Source organism: Mustelus asterias, chromosome 2, assembly GCF_964213995.1.
Source record: "Mustelus asterias chromosome 2, sMusAst1.hap1.1, whole genome shotgun sequence".
In the NCBI taxonomy this organism is placed as follows: Eukaryota; Metazoa; Chordata; class Chondrichthyes; order Carcharhiniformes; family Triakidae; genus Mustelus; species Mustelus asterias.
The window spans coordinates 77,512,797-77,526,978 of NC_135802.1; the positions used below are offsets into that span (position 1 = coordinate 77,512,797).

The following is a 14,182-nucleotide window of genomic DNA, read 5'->3' on the forward strand; positions in this document are numbered from 1 at the left end:
TCGATGAACACCACACCAACAGCCTTAACAACCCTCCCTATTACCTCATCAAAAATCATATGCAAGTTTAACATAATTTGCCCTCAATAGATCCATGCTGGCTTTCCTTGACTAAGCAGCGTTTACCCAAGTGATTATTAACTCCATAATTTTTGGACTTCTCTGTAATTTTGCTGCAGTTTTGTTCTTCCACATGTTTCCTACTGATTTATGACCTATAGATTATGCTGAGCAATGTGAGTCCTTATCTTTGGCCAAACAGATGCTGCCCTTGGCCCCTCTGGAACATCCTCTCTCTTCATCACTGAAAGGTTCTCCACCACCAATGGTGCATCTCCTTCTTTTCTGAACACCTTGGAGTTAGGAATATTTAATGTCCAGCCCTGCCTTTCTTCGAACCTGTTCTTTGTTATCGCTGCAATATAATTTTCTATGTGGTTATCTATGTCTGCAACTCATGGACTGTAACCCTAATTTAAACTTATTAAATTCCCTCTTACGCTGAACCCACCTAATATCTTACTGTTTACCACTCTCATACAATCTGTCTTTTCCAATATTCTTTGCACCTCGGTATCCCTTCTTAGTATTACCTCCCACAACTCTGCTAAGTTAGCTTATACCCTCCCCAATAGCACTCGCAATTATCCGCAAGAAGATTTGTCTCAGCTCTGTTAGGTATAATGCACTTGGTCGGTACAGGTCCCAGCTCCAGAACTGATCCCAATGTATAAAGAATCTAAAACCAATCATTTATCCATGCTAATAAATCTCCCCAAATCCCATGAATTCTTATCTTGTGGAACAGCTTTTAATGTGGCACCTTATTGAATGCCTTTTTGAAATCCAAATGCACTATATCTCCTGGCTCCTCTTTACTTACTCTGCTTGTTATCTCCTTAAACTCTAATAAAAGAAATTTGACTCTGCCTGATTGTATTATGATTTTAGAAATGTCCTGCTCCTAGTTCCCTGATATAATGAATTCTGATATGTTCCCAACGATGTTAGACTAATTGGCCTGTAGTTTCTTGCTTTCAGTCTCCCTCCATTCTTGAATGGTGGTATTACATTTGCTGTTTTCCAATCCACTGAAATCTTTCCGGGGGGGGGGGTATCCAGATTGGAGGGGGGTGTTTTATCCTTGGTTGAGGACAAAGAAAGACATATACCAAAAGTGCTTATATGGGAGGTTACATCATCCAAACAGATGTGCGAGAGACTGAGAAACCTGAAGGTTAGAATAAAGTTTTTACAGGGAACTGGGGATATGAGGAAATGTGGTTAAGGTAGTTGTGGGAGTTGGTGGACTTGCAGAGAATATTGAATGATAGCTTATCCCAGGAAATGGAGGCAGAGAAGCCGATGAAGAGAAGAGTCAGATGGGAGCCGTGAAGTTGAGAGAAGCTGGAAATTGGAAGCAAAACTAATAAACCTCTCAAACGAGAGCAGAAAATGGCACTCAGTCTTCAATATGCAAGAAAAAGTGTTGCGGAAGGGAGCCTGAATGGGACTGGAACTAAGAATGTTCCACACATGCCATAAAAAGATAGACATAGATAGGACCCATGCGGGCACCCATAGCAACAATTTACATTTGGAGGAAGTTAATGGTGCTGAAGAAGAAGTTGTTCAACATGAGAGCTAGTTCACCCAGACAGAGGAGGGTAGTGTGGTGGATAGGACTGGTTGGGAGCAAGTGGAGAGCATGAAGGAAGCTCGGGGACCAATCCCTCATTTTTCGACTATTTGAGACTTTACACCCTACTGGACTCGACATTGATTTCAACCATCTCAGCTCTCTGCCCCCATTTTGTTCTGTTTCCTTGCTTTTTTTTCTCTTGTTTCTCTCTTCTTCCCTTCACTTTGCATTTGGACAGTAGCTATCTTGCCATTCAGATCTTCTTTTGATACAGCTTTGTTCCTGTATCTGTCCCAATACCACTCCCTTTTGTTTGACAACACAAAGCCTTCTATTTTCTGAATTCTCATGAAAGGCTATAGGCCTGAAGTGTTAACTTTGTTTCTTTCTCTACAGTTGGTGCCTGACCTGCTGAGTATTTCCAACAATTTCCGTTTTTATTTCAGATTCCCAGTCTCAGTTATTTACCCTTTTCACTTGTATTTTGTGGAACTTTTTTGAATTTTCTCACCCTGCTGTGCTGAACAGCCAGGTAGCTATCTATTATTATAATAGGGTTTCTTCATGATTGAGCCAGCCTCGTTTCTGTTTGTACTCTTGTACAATGTGTATAATGTCCTAGATCTCCCCTACCATTTCATGTTCAAGTTGCTTCACTGCAGTTTCCTCTCTGTCTCTGTTGGCATTAAGCAGGTTCATCTCAATGACATTCTTGTAGCTGAGTGTGAATTAAGATCCTCTTTGTGCTGTTCAGTCTCTGTGGTGTTTACCATAGGAGACTATTTTCCTCTCTCCTGTCGTTCACCTCCAAAGCACTACCTTTATTTGATTGCATTGACCTGCTGTGCGAACAATGTAATTATGAAGCTTACCATGTCTATTTACGAGAAATATTCATCAAAGGGCAACAAAGGAACAACTGGAGATTTATCATCCAGGGTTTATTAGATGACAAAAGTATTCCCAAATTGTGAGGTCAGCGGATCTGAAGCCAAATGTGATGTGAAGTGTGGCTGATGCAAGCTGTTGATGATTGATGCTGCTGGTATTTTAGGTCAGAGGCTGATGAAAAATCCATGTTAAAAGGATTGATTCTGTGCCTCTGGCAAGTATATGGATTGTTTACAACTGTGTTGTTTTGCCTTGGATTGCCTAATTCATGGTAAACTTTGCTGCAGATGCTGGGTTAGTTAGTTCTGCTATGCTCTTTTTATTGTGCTAATGCTGTTTCAACTCTCTAGATGGCAGTACAGTATCATCAATCAAAATTTGACTGCTCCGCAACTTCAAAATTTTGTAACCTGCAATATGGATTCAATTCCATCTATTTTAAATTGCACCACGCTGAACAAATCGGTTGACCACATTGGCAGAAATGCACTGGAGGTGCATCAGTACTTGCAATATTTGAAATTCTCTATTACTGTTTAAGCAGAGGCTAGATTCAGAGAAATTTGCATTTGATTTTCAAAATTTAAAATAGATGGAATTGAATCCATATTGCAGGTTACAAAATGTCTTGCCAGCTTGAAAAGCGGCCTATTTTATTCAGTGGATGTTTTTTTTTTGAGCTGTTGTCTGGGGAGAGTGCTTCTGATTCCCATAAACAATATAAGCAATAGTTAACATTTCAGATCAGTGACTTCTCAACAGGTGAAAGGTCACTAACCTGCAATGTAACTCTGCTTCTCTCTCACAAATGCTGCATTTTCCATGATTTCCAATGTTTTCTTTCAGATTTTTTGTCTTTATTGCTCAAAGTATGGTACTTTGATAATTGAATTTTACCCACGACAGCAGCATATTAATAAGTGAAGAAGGCACTCATAGAGTTCATGCTTCTGTTACGCTGTTAACTCAATGTTGTTAGTTTATTTAAATAAGCCTTTTCCTTGATGCTTTTCCCTGACTGGTTGATATTCTGTAAATACAAAGCTGTGAAAAGAAATGTTTTCATTAAGAGCTTCTATCTCACCAAGGAGGCTTCAGATCAATCCACATCCAAAAACCTGCACTAAAATTCTGCTCATATTTTGACAGCTGTGAAAAATTGTACCATAACAGCTGAGACAATCCACAGCATTCTACAACAATCAACAACATTCTAATGAAAGCAACCTATAATATTCATAGATGTTTATAGCACAGAAGGAGGCCATCCAACCCATCGTGTCCACGCTAGTCAACAAAGATCTGAGTACACTAATCCCATTTTCCAATCCTTGGCCTTGGAGCTTATGGCAGTGCAAGTGAATCTCTAAATACTTCTTAAATGTTACTGATTCAACTCCCTTTCAGGAATTGAGTTCCAGAATCTCTCCACCCTCTGGGTGAAAAAGTTTCTCCTCATAGCCTTTTACATCTTAGCTTAAATCTATGCCCCCTGGTTATTAACTCCTCTCCTAATGGAAAAGTATCCTTCTAGCCAGGCTATCTATGCCCCTCAGAATCTTATACATATCTATCAGGTCCCCTATCAACCATCACTGCTCCTGGGAAAACAGCCTCAACCTATCCCATGTCTCCTCATACCGCAGACCCTCCAGCCCAGGCAATATCCTGGTGAATCTCCTTTGCTCCCTCTCCAGTGCAATCACATCCTTCCTATAATCCTTCCTATAATCCAGCACGGATTTGTGAAGGGCAAATCGTGCCTCACAAATTTGATAGAATTTTTTGAGGAGGTAACTAGGTGTGTTGATGAAGGTAGGGCGGTTGATGTCATATACATGGATTTTAGTAAGGCGTTTGATAAGGTCCCCCATGGTCGGCTTATGATGAAAGTAAGGAGGTGTGGGATAGAGGGAAAGTTGGCCGATTGGATAGGTAACTGGCTGTCTGATCGAAGACAGAGGGTGGTGGTGGATGGAAAATTTTCGGACTGGAGGCAGGTTGCTAGCGGAGTGCCGCAGGGATCGGTGCTTGGTCCTCTGCTCTTTGTGATTTTTATTAATGACTTAGAGGAGGGGGCTGAAGGGTGGATCAGTAAATTTGCTGATGACACCAAGATTGGTGGAGTAGTGGATGAGGTGGAGGGCTGTTGTAGGCTGCAAAGAGACATAGATAGGATGCAAAGCTGGGCTGAAAAATGGCAAATGGAGTTTAACCCTGATAAATGTGAGGTGATTCATTTTGGTAGGACTAATTTAAATGTGGATTACAGGGTCAAAGGTAGGGTTCTGAAGACTGTGGAGGAACAGAGAGATCTTGGGGTCCATATCCACAGATCTCTAAAGGTTGCCACTCAAGTGGATAGAGCTGTGAAGAAGGCATATAGTGTGTTAGCTTTTATTAACAGGGGGTTGGAGTTTAAGAGCCGTGGGGTTATGCTGCAACTGTACAGGACCTTGGTGAGACCGCATTTGGAATATTGCGTGCAGTTCTGGTCACCTCACTATAAGAAGGATGTGGAAGCGCTGGAAAGAGTGCAGAGGAGATTTACCAGGATGCTGCCTGGTTTGGAGTGTCGGTCTTATGAGGAAAGGTTGAGGGAGCTGGGGCTGTTCTCTCTGGAGCGGAGGAGATTGAGGGGAGACTTAATAGAGGTTTATAAAATGATGAAGGGGATAGATCGAGTGAACGTTCAAAGACTATTTCCTCGGGTGGATGGAGCTATTACAAGGGGGCATAACTATAGGGTTCACGGTGGGAGATATAGGAAGGATATCAGAGGTAGGTTCTTCACGCAGAGAGTGGTTGGGGTGTGGAATGGACTGCCTGCAGTGATAGTGGAGTCAGACACTTTAGGAACATTTAAGCGGTTATTGGATAGGCACATGGAGCACACCAGGATGGTAGGGAGGGGGATAGCTTGATCTTGGTTTCAGATGAAGGTCGGCACAACATCGTGGGCCGAAGGGCCTGTTCTGTGCTGTACTGTTCTATGTTCTAATGTGGTGGTCAGAACTGCAGACTGTACTCCAGCTGCAGCCTAACCAGTGTTTTATACAGTTCCAGCATGACATTCCTGCTCTTATATTCTGTGCTTCGGCTAATAAAGGCAAGTATCCCAGATATCTTCTCCACTAGCTTATCCACCTGTCCTTCAGGGATCTGTGGATATGCACTCCAAGTTTCTTCTGATCTTCAGTACTTTCCAGGTCCTACCATTCAAAGTGTAATCCTTTTCCTTGTCCCCCAGTTGTGTTACCTCACATTTTTCTGGGTTAAATTCCATTTGCCACTACTCTGTCCACCTGATCAGTCCATTGATATCCCCCTGCAACCATTTACTATCTTCACTATTTACCACCCAACCAATTTTCATGTAATTTTTAAAAAGTAATTCATTTTGCCCTGTCTTCCAAAATTAGCATATCCTTTAAAATATTCCAGGATCCTGATCTGTATCTTTATCATAAAGGTGTTTGCCAGGGTGTAGACACTGAGAAGTTTTCTCCCTCTGCATGGGGAATCTAAAAAACAGGACACAGTCTCAGGGTAAGGGACCAATCACTTAAGAAATAGACAAGGAGACATTTCTTCACTTGAAGAGCTGTAAATATTTGGAATTTTTCAGAGGCTTGTAGATTGTCCATAGTTGAACATGTTTCAGGCTAAGATGGACAGACTTTTTGGTATCTCAGGTAATCAAGAGATATGGGGTACATGCGGGAAATGGTGTTGAAGCCGATGGTTAGTCATGATTGTATTGGATGGTGGAGAGGCTCAAAGGGCCGTAGGGTCTACTCCCTTCTGCTATTTCTTGTGTTCCTCTGTTTCAAATAAAAAAAAGCCAGCTTTGCAACTTGAGATTGTGGTCCACTAGTGATGACTCTATAGTGATGTTGGATTAATCTAATTTGTTTTAATATCTAATTTGATTTAATCAAATTACTTTCAATTACTGTTTATATTTTTAAAACGATTGCACTTTTTCTCACCAAATTGAAGTTGAATCATGAACTCATTCTTTTTGTCTGTGAAATAATTATAAGCCTAAATTAATTGATCACTGTCATTAATTCAAGTCATGCATTTGACTCTTGGCACGCTTGAGCACTCTTAGTTTATGGGTTTAATACTTTATTGAAGAACAGGAAACATGTTTAAGAAGCTTTGTATTTAAACAAGTATAAGAAATGTAATGCAAGGACGGTATTCATGACTTATAACTTAGACCAATAATCAGCATGATGGTAATATCCTTAATATAGTTGAATAGATGCTCTTTATCTTTATCTACTATTCAAATGCTAATTTTCAGTGTTACTGAAAAAATAGCTGTTGAAGCTATTCATTTTGTGCTCACCAGGGCAGATGCAAGAATGTCAAATTTCACAGGGAACAGCAATTTATACTGCATTAGAAAAGGGGTGCTGATTGGTTGGCAGGTTCGTTCTGTTAAGAAAGCTATACTTACCTCTATGGGAACTTTGGGTCTCCCACATGTGCAGAGCTGACTTGCCAATCAATCAGCGTCCCTTTTGTCATGCAGAAGAAATTGTTGTTCCCTTTGAAATTTGACATTCTTGCATCTGTCCTGCTTCGACAGTATGTCTTTTTTCAGCAATATTCACGTCTCTGCCTGCAAGCAACTATATGTAGACATAGACATAGAACAGTACAGCACAGAACAGGCCCTTCGGCCCACGATGTGGTACCGAGCTTTATCTGAAACCAAGATCAAGCTATCCCACTCCCTATCATCCTGGTGTGCTCCATGTGCCTATCCAATAACCGCTTAAATGTTCCTAAAGTGTCTGACTCCACTATCACTGCAGGCAGTCCATTCCGCACCCCAACCACTCTCTGCGTAAAGAACCTACCTCTGATATCCTTCCTATATCTCCCACCACGAACCCTATAGTTATGCCCCCTTGTAATAGCTCCATCCACCCGAGGAAATAGTCTTTGAACGTTCACTCTATCTATCCCCTTCATCATTTTATAAACCTCTATTAAGTCTCCCCTCAGCCTCCTCCGCTCCAGAGAGAACAGCCCTAGCTCCCTCAACCTTTCCTCATAAGACCTACCCTCCAAACCAGGCAGCATCCTGGTAAATCTCCTCTGCACTCTTTCCAGCACTTCCACATCCTTCTTATAGTGAGGTGACCAGAACTGCACACAATATTCCAAATGTGGTCTCACCAAGGTCCTGTACAGTTGCAGCATAACCCCACGGCTCTTAAACTCCAACCCCCTGTTAATAAAAGCTAACACACTATAGGCCTTCTTCACAGCTCTATCCATTTGAGTGGCAACCTTTAGAGATCTGTGGATATGGACCCCAAGATCTCTCTGTTCCACCACAGTCTTCAGAACCCTACCTTTGACCCTGTAATCCACATTTAAATTAGTCCTACCAAAATGAATCACCTCACATTTATCAGGGTTAAACTCCATTTGCCATTTTTCAGCCCAGCTTTGCATCCTATCTATGTCTCTTTGCAGCCTACAACAGCCCTCCACCTCATCCACTACTCCACCAATCTTGGTGTCATCAGCAAATTTACTGATCCACCCTTCAGCCCCCTCCTCTAAGTCATTAATAAAAATCACAAAGAGCAGAGGACCAAGCACTGATCCCTGCGGCACTCCGCTAGCAACCTGCCTCCAATCCGAAAATTTTCCATCGACCACCAACCTCTGTCTTCGATCAGACAGCCAGTTACCTATCCAATCGGCCAACTTTCCCTCTATCCCACACCTCCTCACTTTCATCATAAGCCGACCATGGGGGACCTTATCAAACGCCTTACTAAAATCCATGTATATGACATCAACTGCCCTACCTTCATCAACACACTTAGTTACCTCCTCAAAAAATTCTATCAAATTTGTGAGGCACGACTTGCCCTTATGTGCTTGTATTTATTCTGTAGCTATGAGATAAAACCACTGTTTCAGTTATACATAAACTGATCAGAAAGGCAGAGAAGCCATCTCTACCAAAGCATTCTTAAACTACAAATTAAACCTCAGTAACAGTGAAATTCATTTTTTGTTTAAACTAGAATAATTTAATGAATACAAAGTTGAACTGAATTAGTTACCTTGATCTGTATATTTACAAGCAACAGAACTTAGTTTTATTCCTTGGTTATAAATGCAGACAACTTAGTGCTGATATACCTGTATCCCCTTACACAATGTATTTTTACTTTTCTTTAAATTCAGGAGGAACTAAGAGAATTAAGAGAAATTCCCAGTGACCCTCAAGAGGAGCAAGAAATAATTAACAGCATTGAAGAAATTTATTTCAGCAATGATTCATTTGATGCTGTAAACCATGAGCTGGAGGTAACAACAACATGTTTACTTTCTCCTTTTTTTAGATTGTGCCTCAGTTGGAGATACACAAGTAGCTTTTTGGTTGCCCAGGGAGTATGCAGTTATAGCCAAACTCTGGAAATTGATGGGATTGAGTGCAAAGCTAGTTTTATACCCTGCCTGATATTTCTCTCGAGTGGAGTAAAGATAGGCCAAAATTATCCACAAAGATTTAAGGGAACGTGGTACTGAGATTCACTTTCAGATTTAGGGTACCACGCTTCTATAAAGGATGTGCCAATTGAAATGCAAAATCTCATTAGATTTAACATATATTTGATACTTGAGCTAGGTAAGAATGTGATGACGGTGAATAGAAAACTTTAAATGCTTCTGCTGATATTTCCAGTGTTTTCCAAGTCTTCCAGACAATTGGAGCAGAAGCAGTGTACATTATTTTGATCAGTAAAGGTGGCAGGGACTCTGGGAAAGCTTGCAGCAGGTTAGGAGAATGGGCAAAGAAGTGGCAGATGGAATACAATGCGGGAAAGTGTGAGGTTATGCACTTTGGTAGGAAGAATGGAGGCATAGACTATTTTCTAAATGGGGAAAGGCTTCGGAAATCTGAAGCACAAAGGGACTTGAAGTCCTGGTTCAGGACTCTCTTAAGGTTAACATGCAGGTTCAGTTGACAGTTTGGAAGGCAAATGCAATGTTAGCATTCATTCCTAGAGGGCTAGAATACAAGACCATTTGGAATATTGTGAGTGGTTTTGGGCCCTATACCTAAGGAAGGATGTGCTGGCCTTGGAGGGGGTTCAGAGGAGGTTCACAAGAATGATCCCAGAAATGAAGGGTTTGTCATATGAGGAGCGGTTGAGGAGTCTGGGTCTATACTCGATGGAGTTCAGAAGGATGAGGGGAGATCTAATTGAAACTTACAGAATACTGAGAGACCTAGATAGAGTGGACATGGAGAGGATGTTCCCTAGTGGGAGAGACTAGAATTCGAGGCCACAACCTCAGAGTAAAGGGGCGCTCCTGTAAAACTGAGATGAGGAGGAATTTCTTCAGGCAGTGGGTGGTTAATCTGTGGAACTCATTGCCACAGAAAGCTGTAGAGGCCAGACATTGAATGTCTTTAAGACAGAGATAGATAGGTTCTTGATCAATAAGGGGATCAAGAATTACGGGGAGAAGGCAGGAGAGTGGGAACGAGAATCATGTCAGCCATGATTGAATGGCGGAGCAGACACGATGGATAGAATGGCTTAATTCTGCTCCCATATCTTATGGCATGCAGGATGTGGGAGGTTTTGGATCCTTCAAGACATCCAGGACAGTAACATCGGCATGAAGTGCCAGAGGGTAGCAGTTCTTGAATAACATGTGGCTGATTTGGAGCAGCGACTGTCTTCACTGCACACCATAGAAGAGGAAACTGGGTTTCTGGAACGGTTGTTCCAGAAGGTAGTAACTCCACATTGTGATAGTCAGGCAGGGAGGAGTGTAGAGATGGCAGGAGAGTAGATGACCATTCACTAAAAGGAAAACAGATAGCAGGTCCAGGAAACCCAAGACTCCTTGGCTGTCTGGCAGGTATGAAATTTTAGATGCCTATGAAGTGAACAACAAAGTGAGTCGGGGTAGATGACTCGAGGGAAAACCACAGTACCATGGTGCCCGAGGCTACACTGGGAAAAGCGAGAGAGGCTGGTAGGCCCATTAGAAAGGTGATAGTGGGTGACTCAGTAATTCGAGGGGTAGACAGTCTAGTTCGCAGCTGGTTTTGTGAGTCCTGTATAGTCTGGTGCAAGATGTAACAAATCAGCTAGACAAACTTCTGGAAAGAGAGGGTGAACAACCAGACATGGTGGTTCAAATGGGAACTATCAATATAGGGAGGGACAACTTTGAGGCCTTGCAGGACCAGTTTCAGGAGTTGGGGTTGAAACCCAGGACCTCCAAGGTAGTAATCTCAAAAATACTACCTGTGCCACAAGCTTCACCATTTATTCTCCTTGGAGCAGAGAAGATCAAGAGGTGACGTTATTGAGGTGTTCAAAATTATGAACAATTTTGACAGGGTAAAGAAGGATATTCTGTTTCCACTAGTTGGTATGTCAGTGACTAGGGGGTCACAATTTTAAGATGTGGATTAAGAGAGCTAGGAGTGAGATGAGGAGAACCTTTTTTGCTCAGAGTTGTTGGGATTTGGACTGTGATGCTGAGGAGAGGTGGAGGCGGATTCTGTGGGAGGTTTCAAAAGAGAGCTGGATGCGTGTTTGAAAGTGATGAATTTAGAGGCTACAGACATAGGATTGGAGAATGAGATGAGTTGGGTACCTCCTTCAGAAGTTGGTGCAGACATGATGGGCTGAATGGCCTTCTGTGCTGTAAAATTCTTTGACTCTATGTCAGTAAATGCTGCACTGAGTCCCCTCAAAATTAATGTTGCTGAGAATTAACTTTTTTTGAAAATAATCTACACCATAAGATTGCTATCGTAAGTGTGCATTGATGATTTTCAAGTACATTATTTTTCTAATGTAACGACCATTCATTAATTTATATGTAGGATATTGATTTGCTGGTTTCTTGTTTGTCCACAGAAACTCCCCTCTGTTCTCAATCTACAAGATCTGGAAGAATACAGGGATAAACTGAAACAACAGCAAGGTGCTGTAAGTATCTTCATTATTAATTATTTTGGAGAAAATTAAGATAAGTAGTCAAAGCACATGCAGGCAACTCCTTGGTCTATGATGCGTTTTCTCTTTAACGATGTATTCCACCAAAATGGAAGTCTGGGAATGATGTGATGCAAGTTTGAAAAATATTCCGACTTGTCTATAGTAAGAAATCTCATGCCACCAGGTTAAAGTCCAACAGGTTTATTTGGAATCACGAGCTTTCGGAGCGCTGCTCCTTCATCAGGTGAGCCCCTGATGAAGGAGCTGCACTCCGAAAGCTCGTGATTCCAAATAAACCTGTTGGACTTTAACCTGGTGTCGTGAGACTTCTTACTGTGTCCACCCCAGTCCAACGCCGGCGTCTTCACATCATGACTTGTCTATAGCTAACCCTACAGAGTCAGTCTATTCGTCTGGCATTACAATATTGTTGACATGGCTAATTTTTCTGTGGTAAATATGATTAAAGGGCCAGAGTGGTCTTTATTACTTGTTGACTAAAGTTTTTTTTGTATATAAGAATTTAATGCTGAAGTTTTGGAAGACAAAGAACAGTACAGCACAGGAAACAGGCCCTTCGGCCCTCCAAGCTTGTGCCGCTCCTTGGTCCAACTAGACCAATCGTTTGTATCCCTCCATTCCCAGGCTGCTCATGTGACTATCCAGGTAAGTCTTAAACGATGTCAGCGTGCCTGCCTCCACCACCCTACTTGGCAGCGCATTCCAGGCCCCCACCACCCTCTGTGTAAAAAACATCCCCCTGATATCTGAGTTATACTTCGCCCCTCTCACCTTGAGCCTGTGACCCCTCGTGATCCTCACCTCCGACCTGGGGAAAAGCTTCCCACTGTTCACCCTATCTATCCCCTTCATATTTGATATATCACAGACAATAATGAAGTTAGAGTTTGACAATAATCTTGTATTAAAAGCAGTAATGTAAATTTTAAGTATTTTACTTCAACAATTTAGGAATTTTGTAAATGAACAAAAGTTTTATACTGACCAACGGAAGGCACTTGCAAGCTTGTGAGTCTTTTTCTAATTATAAAGTTGTGTTCAGCAGAACACTGTACCAAGGAAACTTTGAGAACAGCTGCTCCAGACAAATATGTCACTCATGAATTTGGGTTGAAAAAAAATCAAATGATGGATGGGCGCAAGATGTCAGTCAGCATATCTGGAGAGAAAAGACAGGTTTTGATGTATTGGGTGTATACCCTTCAGAAGTGTGGGATTAAATATTAGTTTCTCTCGGGTTGGACAAAATAAAGAGTAAAATGGAGAGAGAATTAATAAACTGAAAAAAAAATCATTGGCGAGGAAATGGAAACATACCAAAAGGATATTAGAATCCTTAGGTAGTTGTTGGTGGTTGGAGGTGGCAGGGGTAGTGGTGGCGGAAACTGGGTGAAATGGAAAGACATGGAAGACCCCCACTCGCAAGAAGATGTGGAAGTGAGAAATAGTGAGCAGCCTGGGGGGAAAATACCTCACAAAAGATGGTAGTACCATGGATCCTGACCCATTCTCCTTCCGCAGTACTATGTGTTGATGGAAGAACTCCACCCCAAATATTAACTTTGTTACTTTCATTCCCTGGTCCCTGCCTGTTCCATCCTACTTTCAGGAATTTTGTGTTTGTGAAGAAAATAGAGACTATAAATTAAGATCTGAATTTTTTAGTAACAATTGTTTGGATCAGAATGTCCAGGAGAAAGGTGATGACCCTGAACCATACATTGAACTGAATTGGAACAACGTAGGAAATCTGAGACAGGTCAGTTTGGGATTGGAAATAAAAGCTCAAAATCTGACCTATACACGGGCTCCATATGATTGACACTGAACATTGAAAGGAACAGAGGTAGGATGGAGAGGGACAGAAGGAGCATGGAAACTTTGGCTGAGTGAGAGGAAACAGTTGAACAGTTGTTTTTGAGGTGAAGAAAAGTATATAGTGGGGTTCCCCAGGGATCAATACTTGGACCAATGACTTTCTTGATATAAGTGAATGACATAGGTTTGGCCTCGACTGGATTATTGTGTCCAATACTGGACTCCATAATTTCAGAAGGATGTGAAGGCTCTTGAGAGAGCCCAGAAACGATTTCTGAGAATTATTCCAGGGATGCGGGATTTCAGTTAAGTGGATAGATTAGAGAAATTGGGATGTTCTCATTAAGAATGTTGGGACGAGATGGGCAGAGTAGATAGAGATAAATTGTTCTTGTTGAGGAAGGAACCAGAGGATACAGATTTAAAGTGATTGGTGAAGCAACCAAGTGTGACATGAGGGAGATTACTTGTCTGCCGCAAGTGGTTAGAGTTTGGAATACACTGTTTGCGAGTGTGATGGATTCAAGTTCAGTTGTGGCTTTCAAAAAGCAATTGGACAGGCACCCAAAAGGAAAATTTGCAGGGCTCTGGGGCAAAGGCAAGGAAGTGGGATGAGCAATTGATAGCCAAATGAACTCTTTCTGCGTTGTAGGCGTTCTGTGGTTCTATGATCTGCTATTTGGTGCAATATTGCAACTTGAGAATGCTGTAATTTATTGTTTATGGTAGTTATAACCAGAAAATTATACTATAAACCATTTTTTCAAAGATCGTTTCTGGGATGTAGGTGCCATTG

At 41.7% G+C, this 14,182-nt stretch overlaps 1 protein-coding gene across 1 annotated transcript in view; it reads left to right on the top strand.

Annotated features, from left to right (window-relative positions):
• The window catches only part of vps50 (VPS50 EARP/GARPII complex subunit), a 162,592-nt gene that overhangs the window by 21,491 nt on the left and 126,919 nt on the right, over positions 1–14,182 (top strand). The window contains exons 3-4 of the mRNA XM_078237636.1: positions 8,762–8,884; positions 11,467–11,538. Coding sequence (XP_078093762.1) covers positions 8,762–8,884; positions 11,467–11,538 — 195 coding nt within the window. The remainder of the gene's footprint in view (positions 1–8,761; positions 8,885–11,466; positions 11,539–14,182) is intronic.